This window comes from Larimichthys crocea, chromosome XIX (assembly GCF_000972845.2).
Source record: "Larimichthys crocea isolate SSNF chromosome XIX, L_crocea_2.0, whole genome shotgun sequence".
Taxonomy (NCBI): domain Eukaryota; kingdom Metazoa; phylum Chordata; class Actinopteri; family Sciaenidae; genus Larimichthys; species Larimichthys crocea.
Window position 1 is genome coordinate 8,528,178 of NC_040029.1, and position 23,474 is coordinate 8,551,651.

General features: G+C 42.7%; 2 protein-coding genes and 1 long non-coding RNA gene across 3 annotated transcripts in view; 2 read left to right on the forward strand and 1 right to left on the reverse strand.

Moving 5' to 3' along the window:
• LOC113748310 (uncharacterized) lies at positions 1-11,796 on the reverse strand. Its single transcript, XR_003464264.1, has 3 exons — positions 11,686-11,796; positions 7,898-8,001; positions 1-337 (listed from the first exon to the last, which is right to left on the reverse strand). It is a non-coding gene; the product is annotated as an uncharacterized LOC113748310 (long non-coding RNA).
• On the forward strand, positions 433-6,050 carry zgc:110699 (ras-related and estrogen-regulated growth inhibitor). The gene is made up of 8 exons (XM_019258791.2): positions 433-542; positions 665-768; positions 1,603-1,659; positions 1,748-1,821; positions 2,551-2,689; positions 3,044-3,137; positions 3,624-3,695; positions 3,930-6,050. Exons 2-8 carry the CDS (start codon positions 717-719, stop codon positions 4,036-4,038), a joined length of 597 nt encoding a protein of 198 aa, XP_019114336.1. The 5' UTR covers positions 433-542; positions 665-716; the 3' UTR covers positions 4,039-6,050.
• creb3l1 (cAMP responsive element binding protein 3-like 1) overlaps positions 11,179-23,474 on the forward strand; it is a 27,193-nt gene continuing 14,897 nt past the window's right edge. The window contains exons 1-3 of the mRNA XM_027291596.1: positions 11,179-11,617; positions 19,085-19,217; positions 20,701-20,787. Coding sequence (XP_027147397.1) covers positions 11,507-11,617; positions 19,085-19,217; positions 20,701-20,787 — 331 coding nt within the window. The 5' untranslated portion in view covers positions 11,179-11,506. The remainder of the gene's footprint in view (positions 11,618-19,084; positions 19,218-20,700; positions 20,788-23,474) is intronic.

Consider the following 23,474-nt stretch of genomic DNA (forward strand, 5'->3'; position numbering starts at 1 on the left):
ATTTTGTTTATTAGCATTGATTATACTGGGTGATATGTGTGGGACTATTTCCTGGCCCCGGTGCAGTGACGGTGTTGATTTATTTATCTTTGGGCAGTAGTGCTGGTCTAGCTGTTTTCCTTCTGTTTACAGTCTTTATGTCTAAGCTTCACATTGACCTTTTACTTAAAGCACTTCTACTGCCGGTGAGCTCGACACTTTAAAACTGAACTGAGACGCTCCATTGAGTCTCCTAAACCGAGTGTTTACGTGTGCTGAGTAGATCCACGATGGGATACTGGTGTCTGGACTTGGACTCGGTTCCTCCAGACGAATGGTTCTTGTCATATACTGTTCCCTGTGTGAGAGAGAGAGGGAGAGAGAGAGAGAGAGAGAGAGAGAGAGAGAGAGGGAGAGCTCTTATAACCAAACAGAAACACACACTCTCAGAAAAAGAGAGAAGACAGTCCCATCTCTCCATTCCTTGTCTGCTCAGTGTCCGAGGCTGAACACTTCATTATTTTATTCTTCTCTCCATATCTGGAATTTATTTCGACTTAAAGGTCAGTATTATTACAGGTTATAGTGTAGTAGTAGTACTACTTTTATACTTTAGTTCTACTTCATTGTTGGTCCTTCTGCTGCTCTCAGTTTCCCTCTGCCTCCTCTCTTCTGCTCTGTACAGGTTTCCATGCAGGGACACACAGAAGGACACTAATACTGGACCCAACAGGACAATGGTTCCGGTTAAACTCCTCGTTCTTGGAGCGCAGAACACTGGGAAAACAGGTAGAGTGTTGGACAATGTGTTGGATTATGTAACTGCAGCGTAGGGGCTGTCATCATGTGGAAAACAAAACGACAGAAGTTAAAGAGGTTTATGGTGACGAGAGATTTTTTCTAAATATGGAAAACATCCCGCATGCCTAACGTTGACCTCTCTTCCTGAGCGCCGGAGTGTAAACATGCCGCGACCCCCCTCCTGCTGCAGTGTCACCTCATGGCTTTTGTCAAATCTTTTTCATGGTGTGAGAGACATGGCTTCATCACACAAATAGTGACTGATGGGGTTCTACCTGTAACATTATGAGGTTTTGAATGCAGGAATAGAGGATGTAACCCCTTCCTCATCACCTCCTAGTCCAAGACCATGTGTACCTGTTTGAAAGATGCCTGGTTTGCCAAAATTTTTATGAAATTCAGTTCTCTTAGCTGGATTCAAGTGAAATTTTGTGGATTATCCTTGAGTACCCAGAGTAACCAGAACCTAGCCTCTGTATATCTGCACAGTGAGATAGAAGAAGAAGATTTAATTCCTGATTTTTCTCTCATATAACCTTCAGTAATAACCTTTTGAATTTGCCCTGCATGAGTACGGTGAGCCGTCAAACAGAGAACACAGAGAGAAGCACTTGTCACGTCTGTTTAGACAAAAAGAAAGAACTCGACATTACTAAGAGGATAATTCTCAAAGTGACGATGACAGCACGACACAGGAACGCTGATGTGAAAAATGTGTGTGTGTGAATGCACGTTATGTGAGAGAAATATAGAGTCAGTGTGTGTGTGTGTGTGTGTGTGTGTGTGGACGTTCACTCTCTGGTGTCTGTTCTGTGTTTCCAGCACTTTGTGTCCGTTTCATAACCAAGCGCTTCATTGGTGAATACGACCACAAAAAGGGTAAGACGTCAGTGAATATGTATAATATTTATATGTAAGATAATTACTGACCCTTTATTGTCGACTGACTGCCTGTGTCTCACAACAGAGGTGACCTATAGATGTAGTCGGGTGGTCGACCAGGAGGCTGTCGATCTAGAGATTTTGGATATAGCTTGTAAGGTAAATTTCCACGTTACATTACATTAGTATATTTACTTGTTTTAGCTTCCTTAATCTTAGTTAGTTAGATGAGAAGATTGATATAATTTTTAATATGAGGCTAGAAGACTGGAAACCAGGTGGAAACACCTAGCACGGCACTTCTGAATGTTACAAATTAAAGGTGTACGTGTTAATCGGTTAGATTTAGGCGTGCTGGGAGGTGGATTTGTTCAAGAAAGTCTCTAAGATAATTTCTTGGAGTAACGCAAGCGAACTATTAAAGAAGGAAAGCTTTGTGACGTCACGTTGGCGCCAAACTCGGTGTGCAGTATGGGTGATGGATGGTGCAGGTTTTTCATCACTTCTGTTATTATCTGGCGCTGTATAAATACAACTAAACTGAATTTCATTCGCTTCAATGGAACTGGCGCCAAGTGGAGCATTAGATCACTGGTTCGATGACCCTTTCCATGGATGACCATAGTTATCGATCAGTTCACTCTGTGCCTAAACTAAAAACTTTGGACCAGGCCAGGCTTGTTGTTTCCCCCTCGTTTCCAGTCTTGCTGGCTCTAGCTTCTTCTAGTTTTCTCGTCTAATTCTCAGGAAGTGAAGCGTACGCCAATTTTCCGAACCACTTATTTGTTTGCGCCGTTAAATCCCGCGGGGGCTTTCAATAAGTCATTTGACATGGATCTGCGTTTCCGACCTGGCAGCCTTCGTAATGTGTGACACTATCTCCTCCAGGAGAGCTCCGTGGCTTCTCTGGAATCTTCCATCCGCTGGGCAGATGGTTTCCTGCTGCTCTACTCCATCACGCAGCGCCTCAGCTTCCTGGAGGTCCCTCAACTCAAGAAACTCATCGACCAGACCAAACAGAGCCTGGGTAAGGGAGCTATTTGATCTGATAGTGGATCAGGACAGCATGTTGAGTCACTGCACACAGAGGCTTATATCTGAGCGAGGAAGATGTCAGCATCACATCAGGGTCATGAAACAGACGACTAACATACCAGCTGCTGAAAGAACCAACAGGAACAGTGTGTTCACTGCTGTTTGCTCTTTAAGTCTCTGTTCTAACTCGGCCCGACGTCTGTCTATTGTCACTTTTACACACATTCCTTACTTGGTAGGCCGTCCTGTCCTCCGTAGGTGATGTGTTAACAACACAAACTCCAAACTCTGCGTGCCACAGCATCATCCTGCCGGTTTATTGTCACTTTCATTGTGTGTGTGTCAGTTTTTCCGACAGTGCTGATAGCCAATAAGGCAGACTTGGAAATCGGCAGGGAGGTGACAACAGAAGAAGGACAAAGGCTGGCCAAGGAGTTAAGGTTTGTAGCTGCTGGAACTGTGTTGTATCCGGCTGTACCTTCAGATTTCTGATATGAAATACAGTATAGAAATGATGCAGCCATGCCACTGAGGGGACAAGCACAGTCACGACATGTCTGCTTTTTAAATTCAGCTGATTTCTGTACCGGCAGAGATGAATCAATGAATGAGTCATGAATGAAATGCTGAATCTGTCTTACCTGACATGACATGACTCAGCGATACTTATTAAGGTCGCCGTGGAAACTGCAATCTACAGGCGCTCCCGGTTGTTTTCGTGATCTACTGACCAACAAGACACAAGAGTGAAAAGTGAGAAATCAGACGCTCACATGACCTCGGTCATCACTCAGTTTCGATGACGTGTGACAGAGACGTTATGTTTACATTTTTGTCACATTTAGTCCTTTAGTTTTAGGAATTTTCAAAATAAAATCTGTTTGTATACTACCACTAACACTGATGCTGTGTGTGTGTTTTTATAGTTGCACCTTTAAGGAGCTGTCCGTGGCAGAAGCTGTCCTAGCTGTGGAGGCTGCAGTGTTTCAGCTCATCAGGTTTGGTTTGGCTGTGTTATAACTTCAACACACTGTTCCCCCACTCATTTGAATAAAACATTATCAGTCACACTCACAACTGCCTGTGTGTGCGTAAACACTTGCGTTTGAGCGTGCTGTTGATGGATGCTGTTCTCCTACAAGAAGTCTGAGTTCAGTATGCATATCAGTCAGCTGCCACCCTGCACAGCTGTTACACGTGTTGTTTAAACGTGTGCGTCTTGTGTCTGACAGGCTGGTGTTGGATCAGCAGCGTCCTCTGCCCGACCGTCGCTCCTACATGCTGACTGTCCGCCACGCTCTGACCAGGAAACTGACCCGTTCGAAGACCATGCAGTGGTGATCACAGTGAAACTGTGTGTTGCAGGCTGATTTATATACAGATATGTTGAAATCTTTTCTCATTCTGCAAGTGTGGAGGAAGCTCCACATGTCTGACTGCTACAGTACTGCACGTGGGACCTGTTTTAGAGTTTTAGTACAGCACTGAAGCCTCAGGCTGGCTGCATTGTGCAGGAAAAAGAGTACAATGTCACAAAAATGACCATGGATGAGTTAATCAGAGGAGAAAACTCACTCTCAACATGCATCTGTTTAATCCAGGTGTGTGAGGAGAGCTGTCATCATGACCCTACACACTCCTCTGCCTAAAACTGTTCAGGGACTAGAAGAAGAAGATTCACTTCATTGATTCCTTACCTGATATATAACCACACACCCCAAAAAAAGATCCTGCAAATGTGCAGAGATGGTTGAAGGCCACGTTAGCGGCACCCTGGGAGTAGTTAGGGGTTTGGTACCTTGCCTCAGGAGCAGGTGAGCTGGCACCTCTCCAGCTCCCAGTTCATGCACCATACTGTGGTCCAGAACAACTCATTTAGTTCTGGCTTTAGTTTGTCGACAATCGCAGTCTGCTTTACGACCTAACAGAACAATAACAGACAGAAATGCATCCTCATTCCTGCTTTCAGTGTTGAATATCATTAAAGGGTTGATACTGCTGTGAGCTGCTTGCCACAAAATGTTATTTTATTTCATTTTATTCTCCATCACATCAAATTTTCCATGTGTAATGTGTCCTATTTTCCCGTAGAGGGCGGTGCAGTCATTTGATCTAATTCACCCCGCAGTCCCACAGCATGTCAAATACACTTTACTATACTTGGTTAAAAGGTATATAAACAGCCTGTCTAGTTTGGTGTGGAAGAAGTTGCACAGAGACCAGACTCCAGCCCCATCGAACACCTGCGGGACATGTTAGACCGCTGACTGCGAGCCAGGTCGTCCATGAGGTCCATGTGGAAGGACCTCCTGGAGCAGTGGAGGCTGTGGCAGCAGCAGATTTAATGCCCATGGGTTTTGAATTGAAGGCTTCAAAGTTCATGTAGAATCTGACCGGTCAGTCCATCAGTCGGTGGGTCAAACAGTGAAACTTGTTGTAGGAGTGTGTAGATGATGTAACAATGTGTAAAGAATGAGGCTGGCTTTGATTACAGTCTTGGCATTATTTCCTCTCTTGGTCTCTGTATTCCTTTTCCATGTATCTCTCTCTCCTCATCGCTCACTCTGAACTCCTGAACTTCATGATCAGGAAGAAGAAAAAACAAAACAGAAGAGACAGGAAAAAGCAACTCAGCGAGTAGCAGAAAATAAGACAGACTATAACGGAAGGAAAACACTGGGCTCCTTTTGGCATCTTATTTGTCTGTCAGGAGCAGAGAAAGGAAAGAAGAGCTGCTCGGTTGCAGCCACACTTCAGTCTGACTGAACCATTTATACATCTCCAGCCACTCGTAAAAGCATTATGGGAAAATTGACTGTGTGCTTACTCTCCATCCCACCACTCTGTCCACCCCCACGACAGTTTACTACACATGGACTACTCCACCCAGCTACCACCGACCACAGAACCCAGCTGAGCTTCATGCCCAAACACAGAGGATGAAAATGTGCAGATAGTTATAGATTTTCATTTCTGACACTATTTACGGTCTGCATTTCTTTTAAGCACAAGCCTTTCAACGTATTTATGACCTGTGATCTCGATATATTAGTTTTCTTTGTTATCCACCTTTCCCACGCAGGATTCAAAGTGGAAATGATGCATGCACGTGCTCCTAATAGAGGAGAGCCAACGCTGGGGGCATCTGGAAGACAAAGAAATCTCTAAGACCACAATTTGTTTCGTCTGTTGCTTTTGTTTTTTGACAGAGTAGCTGCTCAAAGGCATGCACATGTCATCTTGAACACATGTGGGGAGACCTGCTGTTACTGTTAGTCACCACAGGGGTCGCCAAATGACAGAAATATTTAAGATTGTAAAGTTAATTTAAAGGTCCGGTGTGTAATTTATTTTTTTTTAATTGGCAGGAAGTACAACATTTATTAGTGTGTTACCATTAGTGTATAATCACTTGAAAATAAGAATTGTTGTGTTTTTATTGTTGAGTTTTTCCTACATGCTTGGAAGGAGAGGGTGAAGTATTCATTTTTAACCACTAGGTGCACTAAATCCCACACACTGGACCTTTAAAGGTGACATTTGCAGAAAAGGGAAAGGGCTAAAAAAACAACAACAACAAAAAAGATATGACTTAACATTTTTACAGAATATTTTAAACAAGTTCTCAAAAAATGTTTTTAGTTGCCCTCGAGAACAACGTGTTCAGTCTTTTACAATAAAACTGTTATTTGATCGGGCACTGCAGTTTGGTTAGATAATGGGTTTGCTGTATCAATTTGTTTTAAAATAAAAGACTTTATATGCTGTTTTTATTCCAGTTAATTAAGTTGGATTTTTGTGGGTGGTGTGGGTGGGGTGGTTTGTTGTGGGTTGGGGGTTGGGTGGTGGGTGGGTGGTTGGGTGTGTGGTGGTGGTGGTGGTGGTGGTGGTGGTGGTTTTGAGGGAGCCCCAAAAAGTCTTGTGCCGGCCCTGACCACTGATTTCATGTTATCAGACTGCTTGGAAACAAAGCAATTAATATCAAAGTATGATTTTATATTCTCGAACATGAGTGTGTGCTGCAGTGAATACGCTCAAGCCTTTTAACCGGGTCTGCACAGCGAGTGAGGAAGACAGATGAGGACGTGAGGACTAATAGTAATTGTCTGGTAGAAGCCATCTCGGTGATGACACATATAAACTGTGTGGTACTCAGTGCTTTGTGATGCCAACAGACCCGATAGACAAGAGACAGAAGAGGATGATGGCAACGATGAGTGTGTTGGAGGGGTGATGACGTCACAGCGGTCACCAAGGAGACAAAAGGTCAAAACCTCAAGTCGACCGGCTCGGAATAGAGGATGAGTCATGCTTGCATCATTACACCGGGGGCCAATCAGAGAGCTGCCTGTCACAATCTGCATCAACAGATGAGAAACATCTGAAATAATAATCCCAACTGAGGCATTATTTGGAGTTAGTAATCAAAGTGAGATTAACATTTAACTTGTAACAATAGATAAATGTTGTCTTCTTCATATAGTCTCACTGTGTGTGCTGTATCCAGGAGGAGGTGGACACCATAAAATATGACTGCTGATCAAAAACAGTTTTGAACTGAGGTTCTCCTACTGTGCAGGCAGTCGTTTGTTTCTATTAATCACATGGCTTTGTCAAATACTCAATTCTGATTGGTCAATAAAGCATTTCACAGTCTATTATTTCTGAATAACGGACCATTGTGTTGGAGGTACTACTGAGGAAGAAATAAAGTAAATTTTAAATCAATATTTTACTCAAATCATTGATTTCTTTAGTAATACAAAGGGGATAATTGACAACAATTACACATCACACCACACACTTCACGCTGAAGTTGGATGGATACAGTGAATCCAGATATTTGCCTTGGTGGAGACCAAAACAGAACAAAAAGGAGAGGAAATATTTGACCTAACATTCCATTTAATGCCAATTTTGCTCCCTGTCTATTGAATTGGCAACTGTTTGCTGAAATATTCCTCACAATAACTTTATAATATGCTAATGTAGTGTTTACAGCTCATTTCAATGCTCCCAAGTAACCCAAAAAACCTTTTTTACTGGCATCCAACTAGCCATTTCAATTACCGCCCTCTGCACAAGCAAAATAGGGATCATCTGATCAAAACATTGCTCCAAAGTGCCACCAGTGGTCAAAAGCTCCACAGGGGTACCTTTAAATGTAAACCTGATTCAGCTAGATTTATTAGAGACTTACTGTGTAGTCTGTGGAAGGTCACCACAGTTATACAACACCCATGTGTGTGAGAGAAAACAGAGACACCCTGTCCCTCTGGGTGCGACACCTCCGTAAACCGATATCTGAGAGGAGAAAGGATACAGAGAAAAGAAGAGGGGTGGGAGCAGAGATAGGAGGAATGGGCGATAGGGAAAAAAGGAAGAAAAGGGGATGAGAAGAAGGGAGGTGGAAAGAGGTTGTGGAGTAACAGGAGATCATTATATAACAGTTAGTAACTCTTGTTTGAATAGGAACAAATATACAGGAATAATAAGTACCTGACTCATGTGTGTACAAAATTTCATTGAAATCCATCTAACAGTTGAGTAGATTAGACATTTAATTCAAAACTACACGTTTCAAACTCATGGTGGTGCAAGAAAAGTGAAGGAATCACAAAAGTCATGAGGATGTATCCTCTTGGAACCATGAATGCCCAGTTGTTGAGATATTTAATTCTGTAAATAAAATGCCCCTTTTTTTCATGCCTCTTTCCCTGAAATCTATCCAGATTATGTAACAGGTCAGAGCAGCAGTACACACACAAGCACCTCTGATACCTGCAACAACAATGCACAGTGTTTCTCTCGCTCCTCTGAGTTTCAATCTCTCTATCTCTGCCTCTCAGAGGAGAAACAATCTGGGGCAGAATGAGAGGGAAGGAATGAGACGGGCGAGTCTGAGCAATCACGGAAGAGAAAGAAATATCTGTTTCGTTCCCACTTTGCAGTGTGTGTGTTGTAGCTGCAGGCAGTATCTGGGGGTGTCACTTGTCTTATTCCTGTTTTTCTTTCACATACAACACACACACATTCTTTAAAGATAGTTTAAGAAAGTACAGTAAATTTACATTTGCAATGTTTCCCTGTGACCTAAATGAGGTGAAATCACACTCCCTGCATCTCCAGTGCCTGCTGCTGGAGCTTTGTCTTGAAATCTTGACTTAAAGGAAAAGCCCAGGTGAAAAACCTATAGCATCTTCACTTATTCTGACTAATCAGACTTCTGTTCGAGTTAAAGTTGCACTAGATGTCATGTCATCTTGTACTGATAAAAATGATAAATTTGTCCCCCCAGGCTATGAGCAATTGAGATGTCAGTCTGTACATGCCCACACAGTCATGACAGGGCATCAAATCAGCCAAAGTAATTAAAATCACCTCTGTTATTCATTGTTTGTTTATATAATTCTGTATTATGTCATGTCTTTATTCCATAAGTGGTGTTAAAATGCATGACTTTACTGTGGCAGTTTATTTCAGTCCTCACAAAATGTGTAATGTGTAAGTAAGCTTTCAAATAAATGTAATGTACAATATTTTCTTCTGAAATGTAGTGAAGTATAAAGTAAGATAAAAATGGAAATACTCAAGTAAAAGTACCTTTGTACTGTATTGTATTTGTATTTTTTTGCAGTACACGTGTATTTGTTATGATTATATTACATATGATCAAAAACTGGTGAGTCGACAACTTCCTCTTGCTCGTTACCCTATTATTTTTCTCTTCTTAGCTTCTTCCATCAACGTCCCCTTCAGTTTTATCACCTCTTTCATTATGTCCGTAGTGGCTGCTGAGCCTGGGCCCACTTGCCCAGCTCCTGTTCTAGCACAACACCAGCTCGATTATATGTCATCATCATGTCATCAGCATCAAAATGAGTTAAAATCTGTTTTTAAATGGTAGAAAAGTTACACTGTGTTGCTTTAAACGTACTTAGTTACATACATTAAATTTTATTGTAAAAGCTCCTGTTCTGGCACGACACCAGCTCGATTATATGTCAATGTAGCATCAAAATTAGTTAAAATCTGTTTTTAATGGTAGAAAAGTTACACGGTGTTGCTTTAAACGTACTTAGTTACATACATTAAATTTTATTGTAAAAGCTCCTGTTCTGGCACGACACCAGCTCGATTATATGTCATCAGCATCAAAATTAGTTAAAATCTGTTTTTAATGTTAGAAAAGTTACACCGTGTTGCTTTAAACGTACTTAGTTACATACATTAAATTTTATTGTAAAAGCTCCTGTTCTGGCACGACACCAGCTCGATTATATGTCAATGTAGCATCAAAATGAGTTTAAAATCTGTTTTTAATGGTAGAAAAGTTACACAGTGTTGCTTTAAACATACTTAGTTACATACATAAAATTTTATTCTAAAAGATTTAACAGAATTTTTTTTTAGGGGGCGTGTCCATCATTTAAAGCCACGGTGGGCGGTGCTCTACTGAATATTCATAATCCCCTTCAGTTTTATCACCTCTTTCATTATGTCCATAGTGGCTGCTGAGCCTGGTTATATTGCCCACTTGCCCAGCTCCTGTTCTGGCACGACACCAGCTCGATTATATGTGAATGTAGCATCAAAATGAGTTAAAATCTGTTTTTAATGGTAGAAAAGTTACACCGTGTTGCTTTAAGCGTACTTAGTTACATACATTAAATTTTATTGTAAAAGCTCCTGTTCTGGCACGACACCAGCTCAATTATATGTCATTGTAGCATCAAAATGAGTTAAAATTAGTTTTTAATGGTAGAAAAGCTACACAGTGTTGCTTTAAACGTACTTAGTTACATACATTAAATTTTATTGTAAAAGCTCCTGTTCTGGCACGACACCAGCTCGATTATATGTCATTGTAGCATCAAAATTAGTTAAAATTAGTTTTTAATGGTAGAAAAGTTACACAGTGTTGCTTTAAACGTACTTAGTTACATACATTAAATTTTATTGTAAAAGCTCCTGTTCTGGCACGACACCAGCTCAATTATATGTCATTGTAGCATCAAAATGAGTTAAAATTAGTTTTTAATGGTAGAAAAGCTACACAGTGTTGCTTTAAACGTACTTAGTTACATACATTAAATTTTATTGTAAAAGCTCCTGTTCTGGCACGACACCAGCTCGATTATATGTCATTGTAGCATCAAAATGAGTTAAAATCTGTTTTTAATGGTAGAAAAGTTACACAGTGTTGCTTTAAACGTACTTAGTTACATACATTAAATTTTATTGTAAAAGCTCCTGTTCTGGCACGACACCAGCTCGATTATATGTCAATGTAGCATCAAAATGAGTTAAAATCTGTTTTTAATGGTAGAAAAGTTACACGGTGTTGCTTTAAACATACTTAGTTACATACATAAAATTTTATTGTAAAAGATTTAACAGTAAATCAGCTGTTTTTTTGGGTTTTTTTAGGGGGCGTGTCCGTCATTTGAAGCCACGGTGGGCGGGGCTCTACTGAATATTCATGAGCGCGAGGCAGAGCCAGCGCACGCGAGCAGGGAGTCAGAGCCGCGCTCGCACAGCTGGATGGATAGTAACGTCTCCGCCACAGCTGGAGAAGGATGTGAATTATCGACGTTTTACCAAGTTTGCCACCACAAAAAGAAAAAAGAGGCAGCAGCTGGACTCACGCGCTGACAGGTACAGGTGGCGTAATTAACAGACACCGAACAGCAGCACGCGGCGGCCGTTAGAAAACAAACCGCTCCGTTTTTTTAAATGAGTTGCGTTCACGGCCGACGGTCCAAATAGCTGCTGAGCATCCAGTGAGCTGTAAACACACACAGACAACATGATGGAGTCTATCTTAGACAGTTTGACAGCAGAGAAACTCTACCCGTCCGGAGGCACCAACCTGTTGGACCTGGAGGAACTCAGCGACGGTGATTTCCTCACTAACGTGGTGAGTTGTTACATTTAATTTAATTAGTCTCATCATTTTAAAAGTATAACTGTATAAATCAAACGCACCCTTAAATGCCTGCTCCGCCCCGGAGCCGGACCTCAGGAGGGCGGTGTTAGCTATTAGATCCTGACTGACATCCGGGGCTCGTATACTGTCTTTAAGTGTGTGTGTGTGTGTGTGTGTGTGTGTGTGTGTGTGTGTGAGAGACTGGCAAGCTGTGTGAGTTACTGGTTAACTTGAGGTGTGTGTGTGTGTGTGTGTGTTCAGCAGACAGGTGTTGCAGTCCTCAGGAGCACACCTGGCTATTAATGAGGATGTGTGTGTGTGTGTGTGTGTGTGTGTGTTTTCAATTAACTCTTTGAGCCTTTCCCATAATTAAACCTCAATTAAAGTGTGTTTCCTGCCCCCAGTTGCCTAAATTGATCACCGTAACCCGAGTGTTTTAGTTAATTCAGTCCATTAGTCATCTAACAGCAAGATTAATCAGCAACCACTTGGTTAATTAAAGTGATTTTTCATAATATTTGGCACTGGATTGGCTCGAGTGTTATTTATTAAACGCTTGTCGTCGCTCCTGATCCTCTCTCCCTGTTTCCTCGTCCAAAAACAACAGGTTACCGGGGGTCAACAGCTGCATGCATCATCTCCTGTATGTATCTGTGCTGGTTTATCAATAATCATACGTTGGTTTGAAGACATTAATTCTGGTTTAGTGTCCCTTAATGTCTCTTAATTCACAGAGCCAGGATGGATGGACTCTTCACCTCCATCACGAGCTGTCTCCTGTTTTCCACTCTGTCATCCCCTCTATTCTTTTTTTTTTTTAAAGCAGCGTAGACCTCTATTCTTGTCAGTGAGTCACCCGAGCAGTCTGCTCGTGGTTTGTACCCCTCCTCTCCACCGCCACCACTAAATCCCTGTTCTAAATAAAGTAGTCCACTCCGCTGTGAAGCCACCAGGCTGGGCTGTACCACTGTGGGATATGGGAAAGGATGACGGCTGATTCCTGTGCTGCAGGATGCTCGTACATCCTTGAGTGGGGGTTTCAATCTATAATCTGCAGTTTGTGTTGTGTGCACAGGTGATGAGTCACCGCACCAGAGGCCGCCCCTCTAAAGGGGGGAGAAAAAAAAGTCAGCGTCATGATCTGTGGATTTCTCTTTCTCTACATCTCGATCTTCGCCGGTGTGAAGTGCTCACGGCAGATGTTTGAAGGAGAGCAGGGGTGTGATGTGCTTTCACTTTCTGATTGCAGATTGGATAAGATAAAACTCTCCTGCACGTTAGTGTAGCTGCAGAAATAAGTTTTTCTTTACCTGCAGCCACAATGTTGCATGTCGGGTAGTTAGTCGACCTGCATGAACTTTTTCGACCATGCAGGGGCAGAAAGTTAGTGTCAGCAAAAGTTAGTTTTTTAAAATCAGTTTGCATCAGGTATGGAGCTAGATTGGTGGTCGTGTGTTTTGGGGCTACTTGCTTGTTATGAATCCGCTCCTTTTTGGTCTCCACCAACCGGACTCAGTAGCTGCTAAATGCTCCAAAGATATTTTAGAAATGAGCGCGAAGCTGTGCGCGGCATAAAACCAAAACAAGGAGCTGAAAGACGCCACAAAGCTCCAAAAAGAGCTGCAAAATCTATATGATCAATCTGATGTTGGGAGAAGAGAAGCATGGAGAAATCTGGCCTATGTGTATCTGCAATTTAGGTTAAATTTTGGGGATTAAGAGCACCATTAGTTTTTAGACATAATGTCTAAAAACTAATGAATGGACACAGACAGGCTTCAGCTCGTTGGTGTGTTTCATGGTGCAGAACAGCAGGGATTCACACACTTCCTGCTCTCCCAGTACACTGCGTGTCCTGTTGGTAACCAGTAGGAAGAGCCGATAGGGTGAAGTGAAGTCCATTTTCAGAGACTAAAATCTAGAAACTATCCAAGCATTAAGATCTCCCTCTCACTGTAGACAGATAGTTCTCATTTGAGAATGACTGCTGTCCTATCCTATTATCTGTTATGGCCCAGCTGTGTCCGTGCGTCATGTGCACTGCTTCATTTTAGACCAATTTCACGGACCACGCATGGATAACGTCATTTACCACCTACCGGGAACTTGAACGGCTCTAAATCCTTGAGGAGAGATGACTAAGAGCTGCAGCTAATGGTTATTTTCATGAATCGTTTATTGATATAAATTTGATCAGAATGCTCCATGAATGACTTTTCTCTTCCTTTCTTTATCAGAGATGTTTGATGAATGCATGGCCCACAAACTCGGATTAATCGCGTGTCGCGGCGAACAAACGCGGTGGCAAATTCCACGGCAAACCAAACGCTACATTAATCACTTTAAAGTAATTGGCGTCCTCTCGATCCAGCCTGCCGTATGTGAGCGTTTCCTGCTCTCTCTCTCTCTGTTTCATATCAAAGCAAAAACATGCCTAGAATTATTATTTACAGACGAGCACATGTATGAAGGGAGGTCAAGCGAGGACGCCGCAGATGAGAGCAAGTTGAAGAAAAATCTCTTTAGATATTTGGACTCACACACACTCTCTCTCACACTTGTACCCTCTGTTCTCTCCCTCCTCATACATCCTCTGCCATATTCTACTCTGTTCTACTCTATTCTATTCTACTCTCCGTTCAGACCCTGTACTCCAGCTTTGAAAAAGACACGCCCATCTCATTTGCATGCTCGCAGCCGGTTGGCCGCCGAGCTGCCAGAAGGAATGCGAAGCAGGCATGCAAGCAGTGTGTGTGTGTGTGTGTGTGTGTGTGTGTGTGTGTGTGTTTAAATGTGAAGGAAAAATACTCCTCTACTGTTTAACTGAGAACCAAAGCAGAGTTCACTTCTGTCTCCACACACACACACACACACACACGGTAACCTCAGCTCCCTCCTCTCGCACTCTTTAAGGTTGTTCAAGTGAAGCCAAACACAGCCAACCCACTGCAGCCACACGTCGTCCGCACGAGGCCAAAATACAGTAGAGAACATTGCCATTTTCTTATCTTGCGGCGGGCACGATTATAGCATAATGACACGATGTTTTCAGGTCGCTCACAACTGCAATTTCATTTTACACTGCACCAAAAAAACGTCTTTTATTGGCGTTTAATGTCTTACACATTTTCCAATGCATCCTGCAAGAGTTCAGATAACTCAATATAGCTTATGTCTATAAATTATGTCTGAAAATTGTTTAAAAGTAAGATATCTCGTCCATTTGAGGAGCTGGAACCAACAAAGCTTTTGCATTTCTGCGTTTAATTGATACTTAAAATACTTTTCTGTCAGTCAGTTAATTGACTAGTTGTTGCAGCTCTCTGATCATTTTCTAATCCGTACTTTTTAGAAGTGCACTATAAAAGTTTCATGCATTCTCCTTGTTGGGCCTATAAGAGTCACGACATATCATGCTTTTTATATTCTACGCCACCATAAACCTACATGAAGGCCCAGGTATGCAGCAGAACAATCTTGAAAATGCATTTTTGGTCATACTGAGTACACGGCGACCTATTGACATGTGTGGTCCATTAAGAAATGTGCGTGAAATGAGTGAGGTCTGGATTAGAGGTGTAACGGCACACATAAGTCACGGTTCATTTCATACCCCGCTTCAGGAGTCATAGTTCAGTGTGAGTTCAGTATAGCTGTGTCTGCAGTGACGTACCTGACAGGGGCGGCACCACACACTCACCTGTCCGAGCCAAAGCCTTCATTCTGACACAACCATTCTTACTTTATGCACAAACGAAAACATACCCATGAATATTACTTTCCATATTCTGTAAACAGAGCCCCCTAAATCTGACACACTGGACATTTTTTGTACAATTCTTTGGCCTGTACATGATTGTTTCCACTGCACTATTCTGGCCATAATGACATGAAATCTTTTTGGCCTGGCTGTGCGCTTTCCTTCCTCACTGTAACAGGGAAAACTCTTAATAGACTGCGGGCATGATTCATCATCCATTGTTACGGCGCAGGAGGCGGCTGATTGATTGGTAGACGACTACGCACGCTGGGCTTTTTTCTGCGTGTTTCACCTGAACCGGCGAGGCATCCAAATGAAAGGCGAGGAGAGTAGATATGTTGAGACTCAACACCGTTAATTACAGGCATAACCGAGTCGCTCTCTGCTTTTTTTATAATTACTCCTTGCGTCTGTCTTTTCCCAGCTCTTTTCCTAGTGTGGTTTACATCTCAGCCCCATCCCCCTCCTCCCTCCCCTAATGACACACCGCCACTGAAATAAGCTATAAAAACTGTCAACTGCTTTTTAACGCTTTGTTTTTTTTGTGTGATTCTTTTCCCAGCAGAGGAGGGTGCAGGTAATGAAAGGTCCAGACCTTGTGGTGCTCTGTTCACACCGGGCTGCAGCTGTCCCCCTAACACTGAACCGGCTTCCTGTCCTCATATCATATCCACAACTACAGCATTAGTCAGAAACGTCTGGTGGTGCTCTGATGGACCATGATCCACTGAAGGTCTCCAGCAATCCAAAAAATTGTGTTATGCGCCCACACAATCAGGCTCAAATTTACCGTCTGCCTGCAGAATTAAAAGCACAGCTGACACAGCCACCGTTTCACGTCGTTAATTCCGCTTCAGTCCTCGTAATATTCTGTTCTCACAGCCTTAATGGAGCTTTTTGCACAGCAGCAGCTGTTTGACATGAAATCACCGGGTCCCCACAGGTGTTTCCAATGATACTAATTAAGGTGTCTTAATTAGTATCATTGGCATCACCTGTGTTTGCCCTGTTTCACGCCAAAATGGCTTTTTTTAGAGACCCAAACCACTTCAGTTCCATCGATTATAAAGTATTATTTAGTTTTTTTTTAAGGGAGCAGTGTGTAGTGATGCCACCCCCCTCGCATCGCACTCTCCTTCCTAGGTTGAAGAAGGAACTACGGCTGCGGCGAGGCGTGTGAAAAACAAAGGTTCAGGCGATTATACTGTCACGAAATCGCAGTCTGCCATATTCTCTGTTAAATATGGCACACTGGAATTTCAAGGAGTCTCTTAAGTTTTCCATACGGCATAAGCAGTCTTCATTATTGCACCTGTTGTGCATAGTTGTGTGACAGATGAATGGCGCTGCGGTAATAATTATTTTAAGTCATCAGGAATGTTGGGAGCTTCTCCGCGTGGTCGGATTCGTGGAAATTGAAAGAGTTATTGCGAGAGATCCCACGACAGGTATCAGGGCAGGTGGAGGAAAAAACCAGGTGGTGGAGAAGAAGAGCAGATCAGCCTCAAACAGGACTGTCGTGGATAATCTAGTTAAATCTAAATTAAAGATCCACTTCTGGAGCTCCAGGGGTTAAATGTCAGCACTGTTGGCAGAGAGCAACATAAAGGCTAACACTGTTAATCTAATGCAGCGAGCAGGGCTAATTTTAGGCCCTACTAAATTGTTTCAATTATGTATTTTCCTCTGCTTCTTCTCCGTCCGTGCACCTTCTCCCAGCACCAATCTCACCCATTTCTCCATCTGGGAATACACTCTCACTGTTTATTTTGGGAGAGTCGCTCGGCTTAAATGTGATCTATATTCCCCAAAGGGGCTAAAGGAGTTAAAGGAGCAGTGTCAGAACAGTGAACAATGGTGCTTTGTCAGTCGTATTATTTCTTTATATTGGGTGTGTTTGTTTAAGAGTAGATGAACAGTTCAATTGTGCGTGAAAGAGCGAGTGTGTGTACGCACCCTGCGCTCAAATACAAATACTGATCCGGTTCCTTGAGTGATCGCTTTGTATCTCTGTTTGCGGCGAAAAGTGAACCGACTTCAACTTGTGCGACTCAGCTTTGCATGAGTGATAACTTGACACAGCTCTGATGCAAGTGTCAGTGTGGTGAAATTAGAAACATTAACACACACGCCTCGTTTCCAGGCCAATCACTTGTGCGTATGTGAGCAATTTGAATTCAGCACATGAATGAAGATGAGAAACTACTCGACGGAGATTTAATTACAGAACGCAGATACGCAGAGCGGCTATCACTGGAAGCATGCTGCAGCCGTAAATAGCATCAAAAACAGAATCATGAAAATGTTTTAAATTAACATTCTTTTTTTTCCAAAACTCAACAGACGCATGCTGTTATTTCACCCACCATATGTATGTACACGCTCTGTGCACGCGTGTGTGTGCTTACGCCACATGTTTTGGTCGAACAGCTGCATGTATCCCAGAGTTATTTGCACACGAGGTGACTCACACCTATAGCATAGTCCTGTATATACCTACAACTCAGCCTGTGTGCACTCTTTTCATCCCTACACCTCCCTCTGCAGCAATGCTTTGATATGCGCATATAATTAAAAAAGTCTAAGCTAATAAAAGCCAAACACACATTGTTTTAGCAAGTCCAATCCTATTTGTGCGACCTGACGAGCTCATTCTGGGGGGAAAAATTGCAAAAATGGTCTAAGTCTAAAGTTGCAAGCCTCTGACAGCAGTAGTGCTGACTTTAACGCACTTTAAATCTTTAAAACCGTTTAAAACTCTGTGGGGCTGCAGAGTTTTGGTGAGACTTCTTCCCCCCCTCCTTCATTCCTCCCATTGTTTATTTAAAAATGTTGAAGTCAGTTCAGTTTTTTCTTGACACTCGTACACCCTGTGATTTAATTCGCCGTGACATTCCTGGCAGTTTTTGGAGACCATGTTAAGCTCATTACCAGGAATAAAACATGTAAATCAGTGTTTTGTATTTGCTGTTAATTAAATCGAGTTATTTCCGTCACTGTCTGTCTGAGGAGCCTTCAAGCAGCGTTGACTTGCGCAGATGATTTGTTCCAACAAATTCATCTTGTCTATGTGCTTTTGTATTTTATTTTTTTATTTATTTTTGTATGTTTGCTCAAGACCAGGATGACTCATATTGTGTGTGTGTGTGTGTGTGTGTGTGTGTAAACCAGTGAAATCAGAGCACCATGCAGTCCCAGGCTTCCAGAACATCATCTCTTAGCTCCGTGACTCATTCATCCAGATGAATCTATCGCTGCTGTTTCTCCTCCTCAGGCCACTATCAGCACAGTGTTTAATCAACATTAGTAAGAGGTCGCCTTGGGCCCTGGGAAACTGTGCATTTCTTTTTGTCGTTTTCTGATATTTTTATGGACAAATAACTCCCAGCTGATAGATCATTTAATCTGGAAACAATAATTGGTTGCAGAGTATCTTCTGTATTTCCAACAGCGGCACACCAGTCCCAGAAATGCTCACATTAAAACACAGCTGGACTAATTGATGAAACACACTTAGCCTTGTGATGAACTGGCGACTTCTCCAGGGTGTACCCCACCTCTCGCCCAATGCCAGCTAAGATACCAGCCCCTCGTGACCCCGATATGTCTCTAAAACCAAATTCACCAAACTGTTGCACACCGCAGACTGAACCAATAACTGTTTTCTGTCTCCGTGTTTCTCTTTTTATGTTTTCCAGCCTTTCTCAGGTGACCAAATGGACGACTTCAGCAGTGAATTATTCAGCAGTTTCTTCGACGACCACCTATTAGAGCGGCCCCTAATGGCGGACAGACCTTCACTTTTACATATGGACATAGACAGCAGCCCAGGTAAGCTCCACACAGCATTAAACACACTGCAAGAACTGTATAAAGAACGGGTATATGGAACGAGTTAGTGGTTGTTCTGAAGTGTTCCCAGTTATTTCCAATGAAGCGATTCAAATCTCCCAGCAGGTAGCTGAAGTTGGTTGGTGGAACCCTTCCTCGATGCCCAACCACTGCCTCGAAGATGTTTGCCTTGCGATGCTTTCAGGCCCCCAAAAAAAGCAAAAGTTTTTCTGCATGCAGCTAACAGTGACATTTAAATGACCTTCTCATTTACTCTGGTAGCGTCCAGCAGCGCAGCAGCCAGTTGTTCCACTCCTCAGCTAATGTCTGAGTAGAAAAGACCCCAATCCCATTATTTGGGTTTATTCGAAAGCCAAAAACTCTGCATGGAAGACGAACTGTATCAAGTTGTAACTTCCCAACCACTGACATCAACCTTGGCTCCCCGGGGAGGTTAAATTCCTCCATGCAAGAGCCAGTTTTTGTTGCTGAAGCCTGTTAACTTCCAAATCTCCTGCTTCAAACCATGAGGAAGCACACAAGACCTCTACTCCTCACCTAGCAGGTGCTAGAAGAGTGAAGAGGAGGCACCGCATTGAGGTTCAGGCTACAGCTGTGCCAGAGCTGCATGGCTGCGTCATTCAGAGTTAGTTCCCTGCAGGTTCTGTCAGCCTGCGAAGCTGTCAGGAGGATAAACTCGCTGCACTACTCGTCACGCTCATCACTCGAGACAAATTGGTATCCCCGATAGGCGTTGCCATGGTCACTAAGACGTCAAGAAAATGATTGGAGGAAGGCATCTCGGGGGATAATAAATCATAATACATCTGATTAGGTTGGACTTAATTACACCTTCCTAACAATTTCAAGACATTCCAATAAAACAGTAAGAGCACTGCAATACATTCATCACTCAGTTATGATATCTTACACTCAAATGAAGTGAAATCTATTTAATAAACGAGAAAACAGTTTTTATTAAATGATTTTAAAGGTCCAGTGTGTCAGATTTAGGCAAAATATGGCAGAAATTACACCATAAGTTTGTTTTCATCAGTGTGCAGCCACCTAAAAATCTGAATTGTTATGTTTTTGTCGAGTTTTCGATTTACAGAAACCGTGGGTCCCCTTTCAAGGAGTCCGCCATGTTTCTACGGTAGCCTAGAACGGACTCTTGCATTTTTCGCCACCGTAGTTTCTCCTTCACCTGAGCAAAGAGAGGGTGAGGTGAAAGGGTTGCAACCACACGACTAGATGCCGCTAAATCCGACACACTGTTGCTTTTTAAGTTGAGAAGATTTTAAAAGAGGCAAACAAACCTGTCCCCCCCTCTCACACCGTCTCTATAAGCTGCTTTCCGTTTTCATTCAGGCCAAGTGAATATCATTACTCACCATCACTGTCTGTGATCGCTTTAACAGAATGATGAAAAGAGAGCGATGTTATATTTTCCACGTCTGAAAATGCCTTTTTTTTTTCACAGATATTCAAGCAGAGCACAGCTACTCTTTGAGTGAAGACTCCGCCCCCCAGAGCCCAGCCCTGTCAATCAAAATGGACCAAGAGTCTGGTAAGTCATCCCAACCATCAGAAGACTTCGCTAAATTTTAGATTCATCTTCTCCTGACGTTTGCTATCTCGGTTTGGCATCCTGGAGAAAATGTCCGGCCAACCAAAACAGCGCTGCTGATGTTAAGTCTGGGTATTTATCAAGCTGGCTGTCCTCTCGTTATCTGGTTGGCCACGTTTCCTGTCTGAAAACTGTAACATTTGTCATGCAGTCTGACTCTGCCTGCTGTCGATCAAATAGTGTAAACTTTGATTGGCCGAATCCACCATCTGTCATGCAGTAAGTGTGATGAATTGGCCTGAAAAGACACAAATATGCACATTTTCCATTTTGGAACAACAAATGAATGACTGTGTGCGGTATTTAAATGTTAAAATATGCATTTTATTACATTTACTACCACTAGGTAGACCAACTTTGGCGCTCACATGTGAGTTGGATAACAATAAAGAGCAGTTTTATGCAAGCATGACTTGCTTAGAAGCACAAGGGCTATCGATACGTTGACTGACAGCGAGATTTGCATGCTTCATTTAAACTGTGGGCGGGTTACTCCGAGACTGACATGTCTGGTGTCTATTAAACCGTATGCAAGAGGTGCCGTAGGAGCAAGTGTCTGCTGCAGCGTGATATAAAAACTCCCTGCCGTGTCTCTCTCTCTCTCTCTCTGACTAATCTTCCTCATTATCGTCCTGTGTCCGCGTCTCTGTCTGTACCTGTCTTTTTTCCTCCCTCTGTCTGTCCGTTCACCGTTTGTCCCGGGGATCCTGCTGTCTGAGCAGCAGGATCCCAGTCTGAGCAGTTTTCCTCCAGCTAAGCCCTGCCCACCTAACACACACACACACACACACACACACACACACACAAAGACTCACACAACACTATGACAAGCATATGGTTTTGAGTCTGCAGCTTTAGCCGAAGCCAGCGGAAACTCTCTCTCTCTCTCTCTCTCTCTCTCTCTGTCTCTGTCTTTCTTAATATCACACTACCTTTGTTGCCAACATACCACATTAAGCTAAAATAAGCAGCTCAAACAAACAAAACAAAACAAAAAAAAAAAACTTCCTGCCTTGTGCATTATTTTCAGTTCAATGCCGCGAACTGCGATGTTTATTTACGTCGCATTTTCAGAGGATAAATCGGACTGAATGAGTCATTGTGAGATAGTCCTGCACATGCATGCTGCTGCCAAAGCAAACAGGATGTTCTATCGACATAATATATTACCTAGTTTAAAAAAAACCTCTTTGATTTTCTGCTAGTTTCTATATATTTTTATCATCCTCTGCCTCCGCATAGTAGTCTCAAGCTCACATATGGAGCACACACTACACATCATGTCTATTCCAGCCGATTTGATATTGAACTTTATCCAAAATGCATTTTACAGCCTGAATCTGCTCCATAAAGCCTGACTATAAACCTTGGCACACTTACTTTCCACCACCTTACTGCACTGTGCACCCCTGCACAAATGGGCCGTTATATTTCTATACATGTTTCGCACGGACATGCAGTTTTTATGAGCTATGGTCACATTAGAGAGAGGGGACGTGAGTCAGTTGGCAGCGATGTTGCTTTTTGACGACCTTTTCTAATTGCATATTGATGCCAAACCGATACACAGCGTACAGTTGTGAGGTCTGCAGCAGGGTTGACTTGATTATTATGACTCATCACTCATATCTTCAGATTTATCAACATAAATAAGACACAAAAGAAGCAGATAATTATTTAAAAATCGTCTATATTCAAATGTTTTGAATACTCCGTCTCTTCCCCTCTTATAGCATGTTGCCGTGTGTCCCTGGACTTTATTAGTTACACCTTCTGCACTCGCTGCTCCATCAGCTGATACTCCACGCCGCTGTGCGCTCCATTCTCCGCTCTTTCCGGATGGAACGAGGAGAAAGAAGGATCGCACGTCTTATTAAGCCACTTGTTGGAACACCTGCCGCATAGTTTTCATTTTCAGATTTAGCACTTTGTTCACATTTCTCCCCGAAAAATATTTTGTCACACAGCTGGACGGCGTTCACATTCAAAAGTATTTTCTGACAAGGCTGCTGCAGCCGAGGAGCCGAATCCAGCCGCAGCCTAATAACGGCATTTCAAGGTCGGACTTTTTAGTGATAATATTTGCATCGCAGCGTTAATGAGGTTTGGAGAATGTTTCAGTACATCTATGCTAACAAACAGGCACACATGCTGAAAAGATGGTGGGCTCTGGCAAAGAGTTGCACATGAATACTGCGATCGCAGTGTCTGGTACTCAACCTTAGTCTCAAGTGAAGTGTAGTGCAGGTTTGAAGGGGATCCTTGTGCCTTTTCAGAGGCCTCCCAGGCACAATAGGAGCAGTTTGTTTGTCTTGATGAGTCAGGTTAATTAACCTCCAAGGGATGTCTGAGGTAGTTGTTGACTTTTTCATAGAAAGCCAGTCTGAACGGAGGAATTTGTTCTCTTGGACAACAACATGGACAGAATTTTAAAATCCTCTCCAAGCTGAATTATGAGACGGCATGTTAAGCATCGGATTTTCCGATCACATATCAATTACGAAAGGTCGCTAAATGTTTTAACAGGAAACTACAGCAAAACATACATTTCACCTCAGCGCTTCGAGGTCCAACGTGAGGCTCCATTTCCTCAACTCTGTTTTTATTAGTCCATAATCACCTGAAAT